This window comes from Myripristis murdjan, chromosome 7, assembly GCF_902150065.1.
Source record: "Myripristis murdjan chromosome 7, fMyrMur1.1, whole genome shotgun sequence".
Lineage (NCBI taxonomy): Eukaryota > Metazoa > Chordata > Actinopteri > Holocentriformes > Holocentridae > Myripristis > Myripristis murdjan.
This window is the reverse complement of record NC_043986.1, coordinates 33,316,027-33,331,863: the sequence shown is the minus strand read 5'-3', so window position 1 is coordinate 33,331,863 and position 15,837 is coordinate 33,316,027. Positions and strand designations below refer to the sequence as shown.

At 38.3% G+C, this 15,837-nt stretch overlaps 1 protein-coding gene across 4 annotated transcripts in view; it reads right to left on the bottom strand.

Moving 5' to 3' along the window:
- Positions 1–2,094: 2,094 nt before the first annotated feature.
- The window catches only part of gnb1a (guanine nucleotide binding protein (G protein), beta polypeptide 1a), a 48,553-nt gene continuing 34,810 nt past the window's right edge, over positions 2,095–15,837 (bottom strand). For all 4 annotated transcript variants that reach the window (XM_030054935.1, XM_030054934.1, XM_030054936.1 and 1 more), the window contains 7 exons: positions 13,919–13,982; positions 12,642–12,804; positions 11,147–11,213; positions 9,611–9,812; positions 7,775–7,991; positions 4,705–4,820; positions 2,095–4,410 (listed from right to left, as the gene is read on the bottom strand). In XM_030054935.1, coding sequence (XP_029910795.1) covers positions 4,714–4,820; positions 7,775–7,991; positions 9,611–9,812; positions 11,147–11,213; positions 12,642–12,804; positions 13,919–13,982 — 820 coding nt within the window. In that variant the 3' untranslated portion in view covers positions 2,095–4,410; positions 4,705–4,713. The remainder of the gene's footprint in view (positions 4,411–4,704; positions 4,821–7,774; positions 7,992–9,610; positions 9,813–11,146; positions 11,214–12,641; positions 12,805–13,918; positions 13,983–15,837) is intronic.

Below are 15,837 nucleotides of genomic sequence, written 5' to 3'. Positions count from 1 at the left end.
TGAAGTGATGTGGTCACTTTTTTTCTCTTGTAAATTTGTGACTTTATATTCTCAGAATTTGTGTGTTCCCTTCTCATAAATTGGTGAGTTTTTCTCTCATAAATTTGTTTTTTTTTTTTCCAAAAAATTTTTAAAGGAGTTTTTCTCTTGTTATTTTACAACTAAATCTCGGAAATTCTATGTTTTTTTTCTTTCTTGGAATGCTACCCTCCTCCCCTGGCGCCGTAATTTTTTTTTCTCCCTACAATGGTCCAACCATGCCATTGTAGGGGACCAGGCCTTGATGGCACACATTTTGCTTTTCTTGATATCTCAGAGTGTCACAGCATCGATTTCAAAATCTGTGAAAACCTGAAAGTGTATGAACTAACAGTGGGTTTACAAAAGTAGTTGTTCTAGCAAGTATTAGTTATAACTTAATTGTTATTAAACTCAAAAGATGCTTGGAGACGTGTCAACTCGCCCTGTAGGTTGACACTGTGTTTATCAATGGAGAAAATACAAATATATTTATGAAAAAATCAAGGTTCTACATCTTTTGGGCGTTTTGCTATTATTAGTAGACATAAATTTAAATTTGTAAATGTGCAAAACCGTGTTCTCTAATTTTGAGCCTGTCTTCTGACCCTTGAAGGAACAAAAAAAAAGAAGAAAAAAAATCATCTTGCTGTCTTAACAATCTGTGTATTATGTGTTTTTGTGTCTTTTTTCCTTATAACAATGATGTCTGTTTCTGATTAAGACCCCAGTTTTGTTTCTCTCACCCAGTGTCCTCCTGTTGCATTTTCATTAGGCCACAACCCATAGCTCCAAAAAATGCACATTTTGTTTGCTTGCAGTTCTTGTGTAGTTATTAATTTTTATTTATTTATTTTTGCCTTTATATGATGTGAAAATCATAATTAGCCTGTTAAAATGTACACTCATTTAGACTGGGATTAACCAGTCCCATATTTACCACTCAAAAATGAAACCTTGAAGCCAAGTTTTCATGTACAGTATATGTGCAACAGACTGCCTTTATTAACCAAAATGAACCAAATGAAAACTGTACTCAGACATAGAGACAACACTAAGGACAGTGAAGAACATTTACAAATGAAGTTCAGAATTTAAAGGGGTAAAGTTGTTCCTGCTCAGAGTGACTGCAGTGTATGTGTCCCTCTTGCCTGCGCTGTTTGGGAGATGAGTTTGAGTGCTGTATTTCCACCTGAAAACCAGCAGAGGGCGATGAATGTCACAGAGTATTTCCCTACCAGACTTTTGGCGTTTGCAGCCTGAGGAGTAAGTGTGATTTTACTGGCACTAATTGGGCCAGTCACATTTTAATGCTACCTGGAATAGGATTTAGAGTGCAGCTGAACTTTGGTAGTGTGTCGGGTTGTCTAGTTCCCTACATGGTGCTGAGGAGAAATATCCCTGTTAGTTGCTCTGTGCTCCCCTGGCCTGCTAATCCACAAGATTGCATTTCCATATCTCCCTTCACTTCCATAGCAAAAATGCTCTCAGAATGACACTTTCAGCACATAGCTGAATATGAACAAAGGGGATTATGCAAATATTAAAAAACCAACAATTCCTAGTGCCCATTTTCTGTGTATTTTGTCATTTGTGGAAATACTGTCAGGTCATTCCTTACTGGCGTAAGGTTACCATGCAGAGTTTCCTGCAGACGCTACTGGCCGGATCTACTTTCCAATTCAAATAGAAAAATAACAAGAAAAGAGAAGTTTAATTTCCTCAAATACTGGGTACTGGGACGCCAACAAAGTTCAATGTTGATTTAAGACCATTTTAAATCCAGCAAAATAAGAGACATAAAACAAATCAGCCCCATTTCTGACTCAAAGCCAATCACAGCTGTGACACTATAAATGGGCAGAATAGTAAAAAGGCCAACAGGAAATTAATTAGAAAAGGGCATTAAGTCCAACTACTGTTTATTTCATGAAACAGCTGCAGTGTTGCCAGCACTATTGACCCCGCTCTGGATTTATGTGAATGGACATGCAACACTGAGATGCCCCCAATGGAAAATGGATATTGAAAACAAAAAGTTGTTCTAGAAATGATTGTACAAAGAAGCCAGGCTGATTTAACAGTGGATAAGAAATTGTTTATTTGACTTGAACATAATTACAAGAGAACCGAACAGCTTGCAACATTCTAGCCTCAGTGGTAACCGCTCTAAGTGAATGACACTCAACACAGCAGGTCATCTCAAACTGCTTTTTATTACATCTTAAATAACAGTACATTTTAATATAGTTTCTATCTTGCATCCAGCTTTCGGTTGTACACTGACTGACTTTAAAATTAAATACAAAAGGTGAAAAGGGAACAGTGGGGGTGCAGAGCTCTACAGTTATTTCATGAAGAGAGAGAGAAAAGGAAAGGGAATTTAATTTTTAATATTTTTTATTTTATTTTTTTGCCAACTCCAGGCCTAACGCACAATTACAGCACATTTTTTTGTACAGAATGTCGCAGAGAAAAAACAGAATGGAAAAAATGCCACTACTGCTAAAGAAAGAGCGTCTCTGTTTACAAGTAGAAGGGAACAACAGAAAATTCTGCCATTCAGATGCTGCAAGATTTTTTTTTCTTTTTTTTTTATTAAAGGACAGAAAAAAACCTGTTTGTTATAAAATGTTTCTTTTCTTTGTAAGTGGAATTTTGTTTGCTACAGAAGGAATGAAAATTTATTTGTTCCATTTGAGTTTGTGTATGTTTCATGTATATGAATGTGTGTATGCATGTGTGTACATTTCAAATGTTTACATTACTTCTTAATTTGTGGAATCCCTCCCAAGTATGGACCAAGTAACCGTTTATGTTGCGGTGTTTGCTTCTCAAGTGCATAGCTTTGACATTTGAATTGAATCATGTATGCACAGAGTAGCCAAGAACACACACACACACAAAATAAAAAAAGGAAAAAAAAAGGAAAAAAAAAAGAAAGAAAAAAAAAAGATATAAATACCATTGTAATGATGATATATTCAACAGGTTATTTTCTCAAAGAAAAACATCAAAGGACTTAATTCCATATGCACCTTTTTTAAGCAATTCTACAGCATGCGATTCTAAGAGTTTACCCACCCATGGCAGACAACCAAAATCTTTTTTTTTTTCGTTTTTAACTTAAAAAGTTTCAATATCATTATTTTCAAACATTGATTTATACAACATGTCATTCACAGAGCAGTAACTGCATTTCCAAGCACGGAATGGGCACCTCTGTCGAAAGAGAAAAGTCTGGATCGAAACCAGGCTAAAGTGGAGGGACTCCCTACCCGACCCGATCACATCACCGGTCCCAACCATGGGCAACAGAAAACAGGGAGAACAAAAATAAAATAAAAGAAAGGGGGGGGAATATGATCTGATGGGTTAATCTTCATTTAATTATTCTACATTGGCGCCAGACAAAAATGTGAAAGAATGGTTAAAATGGTTTGTTTTTTTTTTGTTTTTTTTTTGTTTTTCGTTTTAAAAACGAGCATTCATAATAAACAGCATGTGCTTGGTTAGTTAACTTTTTTCTTTAAACATTATTCTATATATGCAAAGTTTAATTCTTGTGCAAACAAAGATTTGTGGACTAGACGGGAAAAAAAGAGTAAAAGTATCATGGGACTAAATATACAGAAGGGCCAGAAGTGGCTTGAGGACTCCCTGTTGAAGCTTAATTCTCTCCTCTTTTTGTTCTCCAGTGGGATAAAGCTGGATTAAAAATGACATGATCATCAGCATCATCAGCAAATTTTTTACTTGTCAACCTACAAACATAATTCTCTAAAATATGTGTAAAGACTAGGAGATAAAACAAAGCTTTTGATCCTCATTTTAAACATTAACTGACAAAGAGTTCACTGATCTACTTTGAAAAAAAATTAATGAAAATAACATGAACAAATAAACAAAAACAAACATGGCCAAAAAGCTATTAAGAGTTAGATCACTGACGTGTAATAACCTTCACTCGATCCTGTGTACTGAGGACATTGGACATGTTTGCATGGCGGGGGTGGGGTGGTGGTGGTGGGGGGCATATTTTCACGTACTACAATATCAGACCATGGTCCCGGGAGGAATGGACAATTTTTCCCTCCGTTCCATTTTCATACCACTGAATTTCTCAATCTTTTTTTTTTTAATTTTATATATATATATTTATATATTTTAAGTTATTTACTTTTCCAGCTGAGTGAGTGACAAACAATTGTGCTCTTTTAAATGAGAAGGAGAGAGAATTTTTGCCCTTGGTAGTTTTTTTGGGGGGGAGGAGGGAAGGGGATGGTGTTTGGAGTCAGTATCGTGGTGTTTTGAGAAGATTGGATATGCAATAAAATTGAACATTTTGATGTTGGAATGCTCTTCCACTCAACTTTGGAGTCCGGATGCCATCTGAAAAAGAAGAGAAATGGAACAACTGAATATTGTCTGTAAACGGACTGAAAATCACCAGCAGCTACATCAAACTAACTTCAAGAAGCATTAACAAGTCATTTAAGTCTTTCAATGGTGAAACAAAGACATGATCATAGTTGCAGGTCTGATGGTAAAGCTGAAACACACCATTATGAACTAATGCACACATTAAGTTTGAGATGAATAGCGGTGGATCTTGTATCAATAGATCCTGTCAAAACTGACAGCGGTCATGGTGGTCTACTGTTGCCTTCTCTGTGCAGTGTTTACCTTCAGACTCTAGTTCCAGATCTTGAGGAAGCTGTCCCAGGACCCTGTTGCCACTGCCATGCCATCATCGGTCACGCCCAAGCAGCTCACCCGGTTATCATGGCCAGCCAGGACGCCTGCACAGAGAGAGAAAAGGGGCTAAGAGACAGCAACAATCTGCTGTGGCTAATGGAATGACATACCATTACAAGGATTAGACTGAGATATGGAGCCAATAATGGCCTTGTACTAACAACTGAGTATCAGTCAATCTGTATCATCTTCCTCTAAAATGATGTGATTAAGTATATTATAGAATTACTCAATAATACACTGGCTGTCCATTGGAAGCCCTTAACCTGAACGAATTCAGATTTTTTTTTAATCAGATAAGCAGTATGCATTCATAAATGTTATTTTGACTGTTTGTGTTTCAGTGAAGACTTTGTTTCCAATGTCGAAAAACTGCTTTGTAGACCTTTTTGACATGTAAACTCAAGAAACATGATAAAAAAAATAGCAGCTATTCCACAATTTCCCTGAGGGAACCTGCCCAAAGGGATCAATTAAGTTTTATCTAATCTAATCTAATCTAATCTAAAGCTATTGTTATGGTGCCTGTGGATGACAACAGCCCAGATCTAAGTGACTGTAAAGGCGCCTTTCATCATCTTTACAGTGCCTACATCTGTCACTGGCATGGCAGGGACTGTACTGCTGGGGTGGTGACTTCAACCATGCAGTCACCTTTAGCCTCTATGACCTAAAAATTGGGCCATCAGCCTCAAACAGCTCATAATGGTTTAACTATACTCCATAATGTCCAACAGAGAAATTATTCATCAATTAAAATAAAGAGACAGCAATGCTGAGTCTGATTTATTATCCTATGTAAACTGATTATGCAACCTAAATAAAAACACATAAAGAAAAATAAGTTTAGTTGATACAAGAAATCCAACAGACTTTTATTCATGTCAAGCTGGACATACGTCACTAAAACTCTCCACTGTTAGACGTACTGAAATTATTTTTATCTAGGCATTATTGCAGGTTTTAAAGACTGACACCCCTGAAGCTGTTGAGGAAAATCCTCTCAACACAATAGAACCATTCGCCTGGTCAACCATCTGGAATAAAAATAGAAAAAATTGGGGCATCTTAGCACACCTTCTATGATACAGAGTGTAATTGTGACTTTTTGGTTCGGAATTTGTCCTATGAACTTATCTTTCCTGTCATCCTCTGACATACCAATAACCCAAATACTGCCCTCCTCTTCCCAACAGATCTGACCCGGTGTTTATGGGTGTATATTTGGAGCATCCTAATCTTATCTCGATGTGGGCCTCCTCTGATCCCCACGTCACTATGCAGTCAATAACTGTAAAGTATTCATGGCTCTGTGGGGGCTCTTCCGCTGCTACAGTAGGTAAGGTTTGCTGTTCTTCCCAGTGTATACTGAGGCCTTTTCTGACAAGGGGAAAAGAGTGGTGTTTCTCGGCTTTGGCCTCCAAGAGATCTACTACCACTCCTTAACTTTCAGCGTCAAAAGTGGCAAGTCCAGCTAGATAGTGGATAATATCAACTAAGTATTGTCAAGGCCCATAACTAGTGCTGTAGCCTTGCCCTCCTCTCCTCTCCTCTGGCATGTATACACCTCTGGTCTAATCAAGTGGCTCCTTCTTAACAGCCAAGATGCAACCAATATTCTGATTTTGGATGGTTGTGTGCCATATTAGCTCTGCAGCTCACACATTAACATCTGTATATCTGTGTCATACTTACACATACACATACAACTGGACTCCTTTATGCTCACATTATAAAGCCTCATGTTGTCTGTATGTAGCCAGTTCCCTAACCTTCCACAAGCATCTAAACCAGGGATGCACTGATACTGACAATTAGGTCAGACATCAGGCTGACAGCAGCCTAAAATGGAGATACGGTAATCAAATTTCCTCCATAAAATCCTATGAATACAAATCGTAGTCAAGCAATAAAACCAACTTATTTTCTGACAGAAGGATGGTGGATTTCCCTTTTAGAAGAAATTAGACATATTTTTGTCCAATGACCCCACATCTGGGGGTGCAAAACTGGTGCATCTCTAATTCTCCACATTCATTGCCAGTGAGTCTGTGATAAACAACTTTGGTTCTTCTGCAATGGACAACTCACACAACACAACATCTCTGAGATCACTTTGATGATTATTAAAAACCAGATGCCATGTCATTGACCTCATATACAGAGGTTTCTCCCTGATGAGGGCTTGTCCAAGACAATGTACCCATCTAACCTGAATTTGAAGGTGGCACTTTTGGCCTGATTCCACAAGCTATGCATAGCTAACCGGTAAATACTACAGTGTGGAGGGGAACATTTTACTAAAGAGCTTCAGTAGTGGCTGTACAACCTGCAATGCCCTGCCTTACCCTACCATAAAGGTCTATCGGTTTATTGAATATATCATGTTTAAAGCATTTCAGGAGTTACTTTGCGATGAGATGTTGTAATTTACTTTTTTGGTATTTCCCTCAACTCACCTCATCTACTTCAGTTAGAGATTTCCTATGTTTCTGAGGATGCCTTTTTACAGCCTCAAGTATTGTGAACAGCACTGAGTTTCATACATGTTGATACTAAAGAAGGAACAAGAGGTTTTCCAGATGAGAGAAACACAGTTTCAAGCTGTCTCCACTGGCATGAACAAAACAAAAACCTTGCGTTTTTGGGTGCCTCATGTTGAACATGTCTCTACATCATATGTTGGACCATACATCAGCAGCGCCTGGAGCAACATATGCTTTCCCAGTGAGTATATTTCAAGTTTAATTGCATCTTTGGTATAGAAAAGGCTATTAATCCTCTTCTAGCACACTGCAGAGTGATTCCAAGCTTTTGCTTGTCCATTTTAATTTTTAACAATGTTATCCCTACCAGCTAGATACACTGCAAATGCAGAGCAACAAGATTGATGTCACGCTCTTTATGCTCTTACTCCGTTTACAAGGGATTTCCCAGAGCACCTTGCATTTGAGCAGAAAAACAGAAGCATGATCACAGTGCATGCTGGCTGACTTACCTGCACGGTCTGCCTTCAGGGTGTCCCAAACGTTGCAGTTGAAGTCATCATAGCCAGCCAGCAGCAGACGGCCACTCTTGGAGAACGCCACTGAGGTGATGCCGCAGATGATGTTGTCATGCGAGTACACCATCAACTCCTGGTCGGCACGCAGGTCAAACAGCCGGCAGGTAGCATCATCTGAGCCCGTGGCGAAGGCGTTGCCATTGGGGAAGAACTTCAACAAGAGAGAGTCTAAGATTACTATGTGTTGCATTAGGCTGCAGGACAAATAGCCATAATTTCCAGACTTTTTCAGGTCCTGTTGATACTTGATGCAAGTCTGGCAAGGGCTGACGCGTTATTGCCTTATTGTCAATTTATTTCAATTTGAAGACTTTTTAGGCAGAGTTTTAAATATCAAGCACATCTACTACATTGTAAGTAAATGTAAATGCATAATTATGACTGAACATGAAAAATAATGTGTCAAGTCTTTTACTGCATGCTAATCAAGTTTTGACTTTATGTCAGAAAATCCTGGCAATTCAAGCATCTGTGTGGTTCCTCCAAAACCATTTGGTTGTACAGCGTTTATGCTATACTGAAGAGATCAATGTCTGGTTTGAGAACTCATCTTGATGATGAGTCTTCATGCAGAATTGTCAAACGACAAACATTTACAGGCTAATCACAAATACTACAGCTAAGCTTGCATGTCATATGAATGAACTGAACAAATATTTATAAAAATGTAGGCAAACTTATATAGTCTGAGGACGTTTAACAAGTATTTTTATGAACAATTGTTCCAAGATTAACTCCATGCTTTTCAAAATCTTCTGTGTTAATGATGTTGTGTGGCAAAGCAGGACAAATTGTGCAAACCCCATGGTAAAAACGACTAGGGAGAAGACTCAAGTGCTTTTTCCAAGTAGGAAGGTCGCCTTTATAGTTGTAACAACATGAACACATTTCCAGATTAACACCGCAACAGAAAAGATTGTGCATCACTCAAGTCTTAGGACACGATTGTGGACGAGGGAATGCTTTAGCCTCAAAAACAAGTCCATGGTTCTGAATATTGCGTTAGTGATTGTGATCCATGGATTTTATCCATCAATCTATCCATTTTCCAAAACCCACTTATTACAATTCAGAGTCAAAGGGGGTCTGGAACCCATCCAAGCATGCATTAGGCAAAATGCAAGGAAACACCCAGGACAAATTGATAGCCCATCACAGATTTCATGGATTGCACACTTTACTAAGAGGGCTTAAGCAGTGTTGCAGCAGAAATCTCAGATGTGCTTTATCCTAGGAGACTGCATTTGAGGGTTGGCTGGGTATCTAAAGAGGATAAAAGCTCTAGTGATGCTAAGCATGGCCCCTATTATCTTTTATTATTGTAAAAAATATGTCCAAATCATGGTATCAAAAAATAATGATGTCTAATAATGTCTATGTCACTGTCTAGAGACACTGACACAGAGAAATTATTAGACTCGTACATCAAGCTGAGGTCACTGTTGTCCACTTCTGATATGATGGAGGTTTGTTCCTGATTCCCACCAAGACCACAGCTAGGGCATCCTGCCTCAAGGAACTGCTACTCCACCCCAGAAAAGTTATTTGAGTGTCCCTTGACTGTCAACCCTGACCAGAAGTCTTTTTTCACAAAAATGACTGAATTTAAAAACAGTGAATGGCTGCAGAAAACACTGGCAGCTGGCTATTCACTGCTTTGGTCAAAAAAAGCTGATATCTACATCACTTGCATGATAGTCTGACTGAGGTATGTATTAAGTAAGAGAGTTTGTGTATTGCCAGTGTCAGAGGGGTGGTCATTGGCCTTACGCAGATGGCGTTGATGTCAGATTCATGCCCAGTGAAGGTCTGTCGGCACATTCCTTCTCTGACATCCCAGAGCTTGGCGGAGGCATCGCAGGCTCCGGACACAAACAGCCTGGTGTCGGGCGCCAGAGAGAGACTCATGACGTCACCAGTATGACCAGCAAACGTAGTCGTCTGCTGACCAGTCTCAATATCCCACAGAGCGCTGGCAAGAAAGGACAGAGGACATTGTCAATTTCCAGATGTGAAACGCAAAGAAATATAATTTTGTGAAATGTCACTCCACAAGAAAAGTGATTTGGGACCCATGCTGAGGTACTGGTGGATGTCCTATGTGATTCTCAACCAGGCAGACTCAAACGTGACAGGGATTTAAACAGTAGCACACTATTATAGTTAACAATGTTTACTGAGGTTACCAATACTGAGTTGAATGGTTGAGTTGGATTGCTGATATGTCTCTGATAACATTTTTTGTAAATTTAACGTCTTTACTTTTTCAGTACTTACTTTGTTTTCAGTCTAATCAGAAAGACCTACAGTACTAAAAATGAGGCTTGTGAGAATGCAGTAAAATTTAAACTGTTCCAAATCTAGTTAAATGTAGGTTAGGTTATACATAGATACAGACAAATACAACAAGAAGGCGTGTAAATCACAAGTTTGATCATGATACGATATTATTTTGATTCTTTGGACAATGATACAATATTTGCCTATATCACAAAGTCAGCCACGGTACAATTTGATTCAGTTTGGGATTGACGATTGATTTGACATGATATATGACACAATATCACATATCACAATCATTTACATTACAATGCCGTGTGTGTGTTTTAGGTGCTTGGCCAGGTTCGTCATTTTTCCTGAGTATTTTATCTTATACTGGCATTGTTTACACATAGCATGTGATTTGTCAGTTGACCCGTCTTTTCTCTGAAATCCAAAATATTTCCACAGTGCTGATTTATTCCTGAGAGGGGAGCAGATATCCTTGTTTTCTCTTACTTGGCTGCTGGCCACGACTGCTGTTACCAGCCTGGTGCTAGCACTATTTGAATGTTTAGGAAGGTGGTGTGCTTGGACGGAAATGGTGACACAGACATGCAATGGGAATTTCAAAATAAAGGTGTATCTCTAAGATGACAATATGGATCAATATTTTCCAATTTGTAATGATTACATTAGATTGTTGATCATTACACTGATATCGATCCATATAAATGGATCATTACACCCCAAACAACAAGCACCTTAAAGTTATATTTAATGTTCAAAAATGTGCCACAAGGAGTTTAAGAAAAATTGTACCTTCATGTATTGGCCATTCCAACAGATTGATAACCATCAATACCATGCAAGTAGTGCTAAAAAAGTAACTGTAAAATCACTATACCACCCGTTTCAAGCATTTTTTTCCCGCAAGAAAAAATGTCCTTGCTTAGTGTGAAAACAACAAATCTGGGAAGCAAACATGGGAATTCTGAGCTGCTGTGTGATATGGACAACACCCTATGATGCAGTACTACTACTCACCAGCTGGTGTCTCCAGAGCTGGTGACAATCTGGTTGTCATCCAGGAAGCGACAGCAGGACAGGTAACCTGACAGGTATCAAACATACAAGTAAATTTAAAATCAGTGCTGGATGTCTCTTGTCTTGCAGTGGTAGAGGATGGGTGGTGCTGCTTCTAGTCTTACTGGTTCTACAGAGGAAGAGGTGAGTTTATTCCAAGTCATCACCACAGTGTAACCAGGGAATACTGTATATCCTCTGCGTGGTTACATGGAGCAGATGAATTGACTAATTCATCACCAGTAACAGGAAATGCTGGAGGGCATCTCTTCGTTCATGACTTGCTTCCATGTTATGTCCTTTACTAGCTTGGCAGAGTTGCCATCCCCCTCCCTTAAGTGAGGGAAGTAGAGCTAAAATGCTGACACACTTCCTGCATCATGTGACACTGGTCAGATGAATGCTACTTGCCCAAGAGCTCAACACTTTCGTTAGAGCTTTCGGCTAATGCTTGGCAAACTACTGTCTTCATACACAGTGCCTGATCTCTCTAAAAAGTGGAACAAACGAGGGTTAGGCTGATATATTGGCTTCTGCTAAAAGCTAGATAAACCAATCAGTGTTATCCATCTATGTAATGATGGATATGATGCAGTTTGATTTTTTCCAAGTTTGGTTATATAATAGCCCAATATCATAGTTTAAAGTCTCAAAAGGCTTTACATACCCACAAGTTGAAAACAAACAGGACGACACTCCTTGACTAAATCCTCAAAGCTTTTTTTTTTTTTAAAAACCATACTTGTATTGTGAAACCCATTTATATTAAATATTAAAATGGCTGGTTCAACAAAGTTGTTAAAGCTGCAAGAAGAGCCTTTTATGTAAGGAGTACCCCATCGCAAATAACTATGCTGCTATAAATTCACTGTTTGCTCAAATTAAACCATGTTGTTGGTTAGGGTTACTTCTCTGCCCACCAGAAGTGACAGGTTGAAAATGAAGATCAAAATACAATCTGTTTCTTAAACAGTACTGAGTAAGCACTCAACCAAGGGAATGCTGGAGTCACCAACAGTCAATCTTTTAACTCTCATAACTTTTAGCATCTCCCAGTATCAGTCAAGTGCAGACTGGGTTGGTTAGTACTTGTGACACAAATTGTTGTTTTTAGGACATTTTGATTTTTTAAGGACATTCTACATCTTTGCTATTAATGTCCATGGTTTCAGTTCTCATTTAATAAAAGTCATCAGCCTGGATTTCAAAGGTGTCCTGTGATCTAGGTGCTGTTTCAAAGGCCTTTTCACTTTGACATGAATTGAGGAGGTAACACTGACCACTTGAATTTTTTTTTTTTTTTTTTTGAAGGAAAAGATATCTGCCAAAATGCTGGCTATCAGCATTTTTAATCTAAACTATGCAGAATCTACCTTCAAAAGCCCATTTGTGTCAATCATAGGATTGTTGTGAGTGCACATGTTGATGTGTTCATGTTAGTAAGTAATCAGCCTACCTGTGTGTCCAGCCAGCTCACGGCTGACACGCACATTGCCCTCACGGGTCTTCAGGTTGTAGATGGAGCAGATGTTGTCCAGGCCTCCACAGGCCACATAGTTTCCAGAAGGGGCGTAGGCGCACGTCATCACCCAGGAGGAGCGCAACGGGATGGCGTGAACCTGTAGAACAGAGGAGGTAGATTGAATATCAGATAGAATGCAGTAACAGATGGGAAAGAAAGGGGAGGGCATGTAACAGAGGCTCTAGGCAATATTAAATGAACCTTTCAAGGACAAGATACACACTTAGAGTATTATTTATCCCCTTCATACACTTTTATATTGTTTCATAGTAAAGTTTGCATGCTGGCAGTCAATGTGAGGCTAGCTGCTTGGGAATGACAATTGATGCTGACCAGAAAATGTAATAAATTACTCATTTACCAATTTAAAAAGTAATGCTACATTGTTACATTGCATATTACATTACTTTTCATTACCCCTTGACAAAAATCTGTTTTATGCTGCCCAATAGTCCACTGCTAATTGCTGTCATTTCATTTGAACCACTACACCAAAACCAAGATGTACAACAATGTAAAATTATGGACAAACGTCTTAAATTACCCCTGTTTATTGAATGAGGAGAAAAACATAGCGATCTTGACAACATCAGAACTGACACATGCCAACAGTAAACGCTACTGAACCTAGTCTGCAAAAGGAGCTGCAGACAATCAGCCAAACTGCGTGGCACTCCTGCACGCATTATCCTGAAAATAATTTCAAAGTAAGTGGAATAGTTCCAGATGCTGAAAATAAGCGCAACATTCATCTTTTACTTTGTAGCAATGTAATGGGTGGTGGTCATTACTACAGTAACAGCTGTGTTACTGGGAATGATACTGCAGTTCAAGTATAAAATTTGAAATTGTTATATGTTAAAGAAAAGCAATCACATTACTATGATGAGTTACTCAGTGATTCATATCTGATGCTGACTTAAACCTTGATGAACAGGTAAAGAAAATGGCACAATAAGAACCATTTTCAAAACTGTAACAATGAAATTTTTCATAGAAATGCCTACTGAGCCAGGAACCCCCCACCACAGTAATGTCTTTAAGTAAATGTCTACAAATTTGGTCAGATGATAGTTAAACAAGGGTTAAGATTACAAAAGACACAATGGGTGCATGCAGCTCTTTATTTTCTTTTTATAGTAGCTCTGAATATGGTCTGGAATGATAGGCCCTTGATATTTGCCCAGTTCCTAAGAACACGGCATTCTTACCTTGTTTGTGGTGTAGCTGTCCCAAATAATGAGTTTGCCATCCTGCGAGGCACTGACCAAAAGCCTAATGGGAAGAAATAACAAAAATGATTAAAAAAGGTAGACTAGCTAGACTAGCTAGACTGCAAAGCATTAAATCTATTAAGTGTAGTCCTGTTTAGCTGAATTGGTAAATATTAAGTTCAGGTGAGGTCCATTTTAAAAACAGCCTTCATGAGTATTAGATTGTGAGCTGTGGTGGAACCATTCAACAGCTCACAATGCTAATAACTGCCTATAATAAATGTGCCATAAAACTTCCAATAAGGCCAGGATTACAGCAACTGATAAGCCTAAAAGTGATCACCTTAATTTCACCGGTATTCAATAAATACTACTGCCGAATTTAAACAACTGCCTTTAAGCAACAGTTACTACTTCTACTACTACTGCTACTATCAGGTGGAAATAATCATGCAAAACCATTATCTACTTCCTAATGAATCAAAATTACTGTGATGTTAGTTACTGTTAACAAATTCTATTATAAATACATTTGAGTTTTCAGGGAATGTATAACTACAAGGCAACTTTAGTTATTAAAATATTAATTAATTAAAAACACAATTAAATAGGCGCAGGCTTGAAAATTGTTACTCTTAAGTTATAATGGGAATAAATGTCTTATTAGGTTTTGTTAAAGATGACTGCAAAATAGTATGTACTGCACCCCTCAATAATTTGCACATGAAACAGACCATGCTTGGTGTTTTAGACAAGAAGTGATTGGATCAATGAAGGGATTCCATGGATTTCTGCATTATTTTTGACCATCTCAGACACTAACACATCAAAGGAAAATGTTCCATAGCCAGTATGACTAAGGCCAAGATTTACTGAAAATGTCAGTTGGTAGCAAAATGTGTTCAGTGTTCAAAGTCAGTGTAAGACTTGTGATAGGTGAAACAAAATCTCAGTTTTGCACACATTTCAAGTTTACACTTGTGGAGGCTTTATAAAAAAAAAAAAAAAAAAAAAAAAAAAAAAAAAAAAAGTGTTAGGATATCACAGTGAGGCCTGTTACAGGGAAACCTGGACTGCATCTACACAAAAGATTCAATTATTGTAGTCTCAAAATAATGAGCCAGTGTGGTAGGTAACCTTTATTGATTTATTCACCAAAGAAAAACTTCACCTACACTTGGTGGTAAATTCAGACTCTTGCCGATCCAGTGATGAGACAGGCCCAAACAACTGATGCATATTGATGGATTTAGGTGCTGCATTTTAGTACAATATTGAGAACTTTCAGAGTTATCCATTCATCTCACTTTTATGGCCTTGTATTCTAAAAAAAAATTAATTTCAGGGGGGTTTTAAGGGCTGTGAGAACAATTCTTACATTCTGAGTTCTTAGGTCCCTTTTTAAAAAAAAAACAAATATATATATATATAATATGCACAATATATGAAATACTGCATTGGCAATAGCTACAAACTATGTTTTTACATTTTACAGCCAGCTCCCAGGTGCCTTTATGGCTGCTCTCTGCAGTCTGGGTGAATCCAGTAAGAGTAACCACAGTGATGGCCCCAATACACGGAAGAGCAGAAAGAGGAGTGAATACACTGAGGCCTGCTGGGAGTATGCAAATCTTAACTACCTGGCTGGCAGGAATGTGCACATGTGTGTGCACCACACCAGATAATAATCCAAGGACAAAAAGCTGGTGCCGGGAATTCATGTCTAAAGAAACAATACCTGAAGATGGACACAAGGTATTGTCTACTCCTCAGTTCAGACTGAGTTCAGTGTCAGCTTCATCATTAAGATCAAGCCATGGGATGATGCTCGTAGCAGGAAACTGTTTCAATTCAGCTTAGCCTGTACAGTGATGTCCAATGCAATGCTAATATGTTTGTCTTGGCTGAGATTTGAT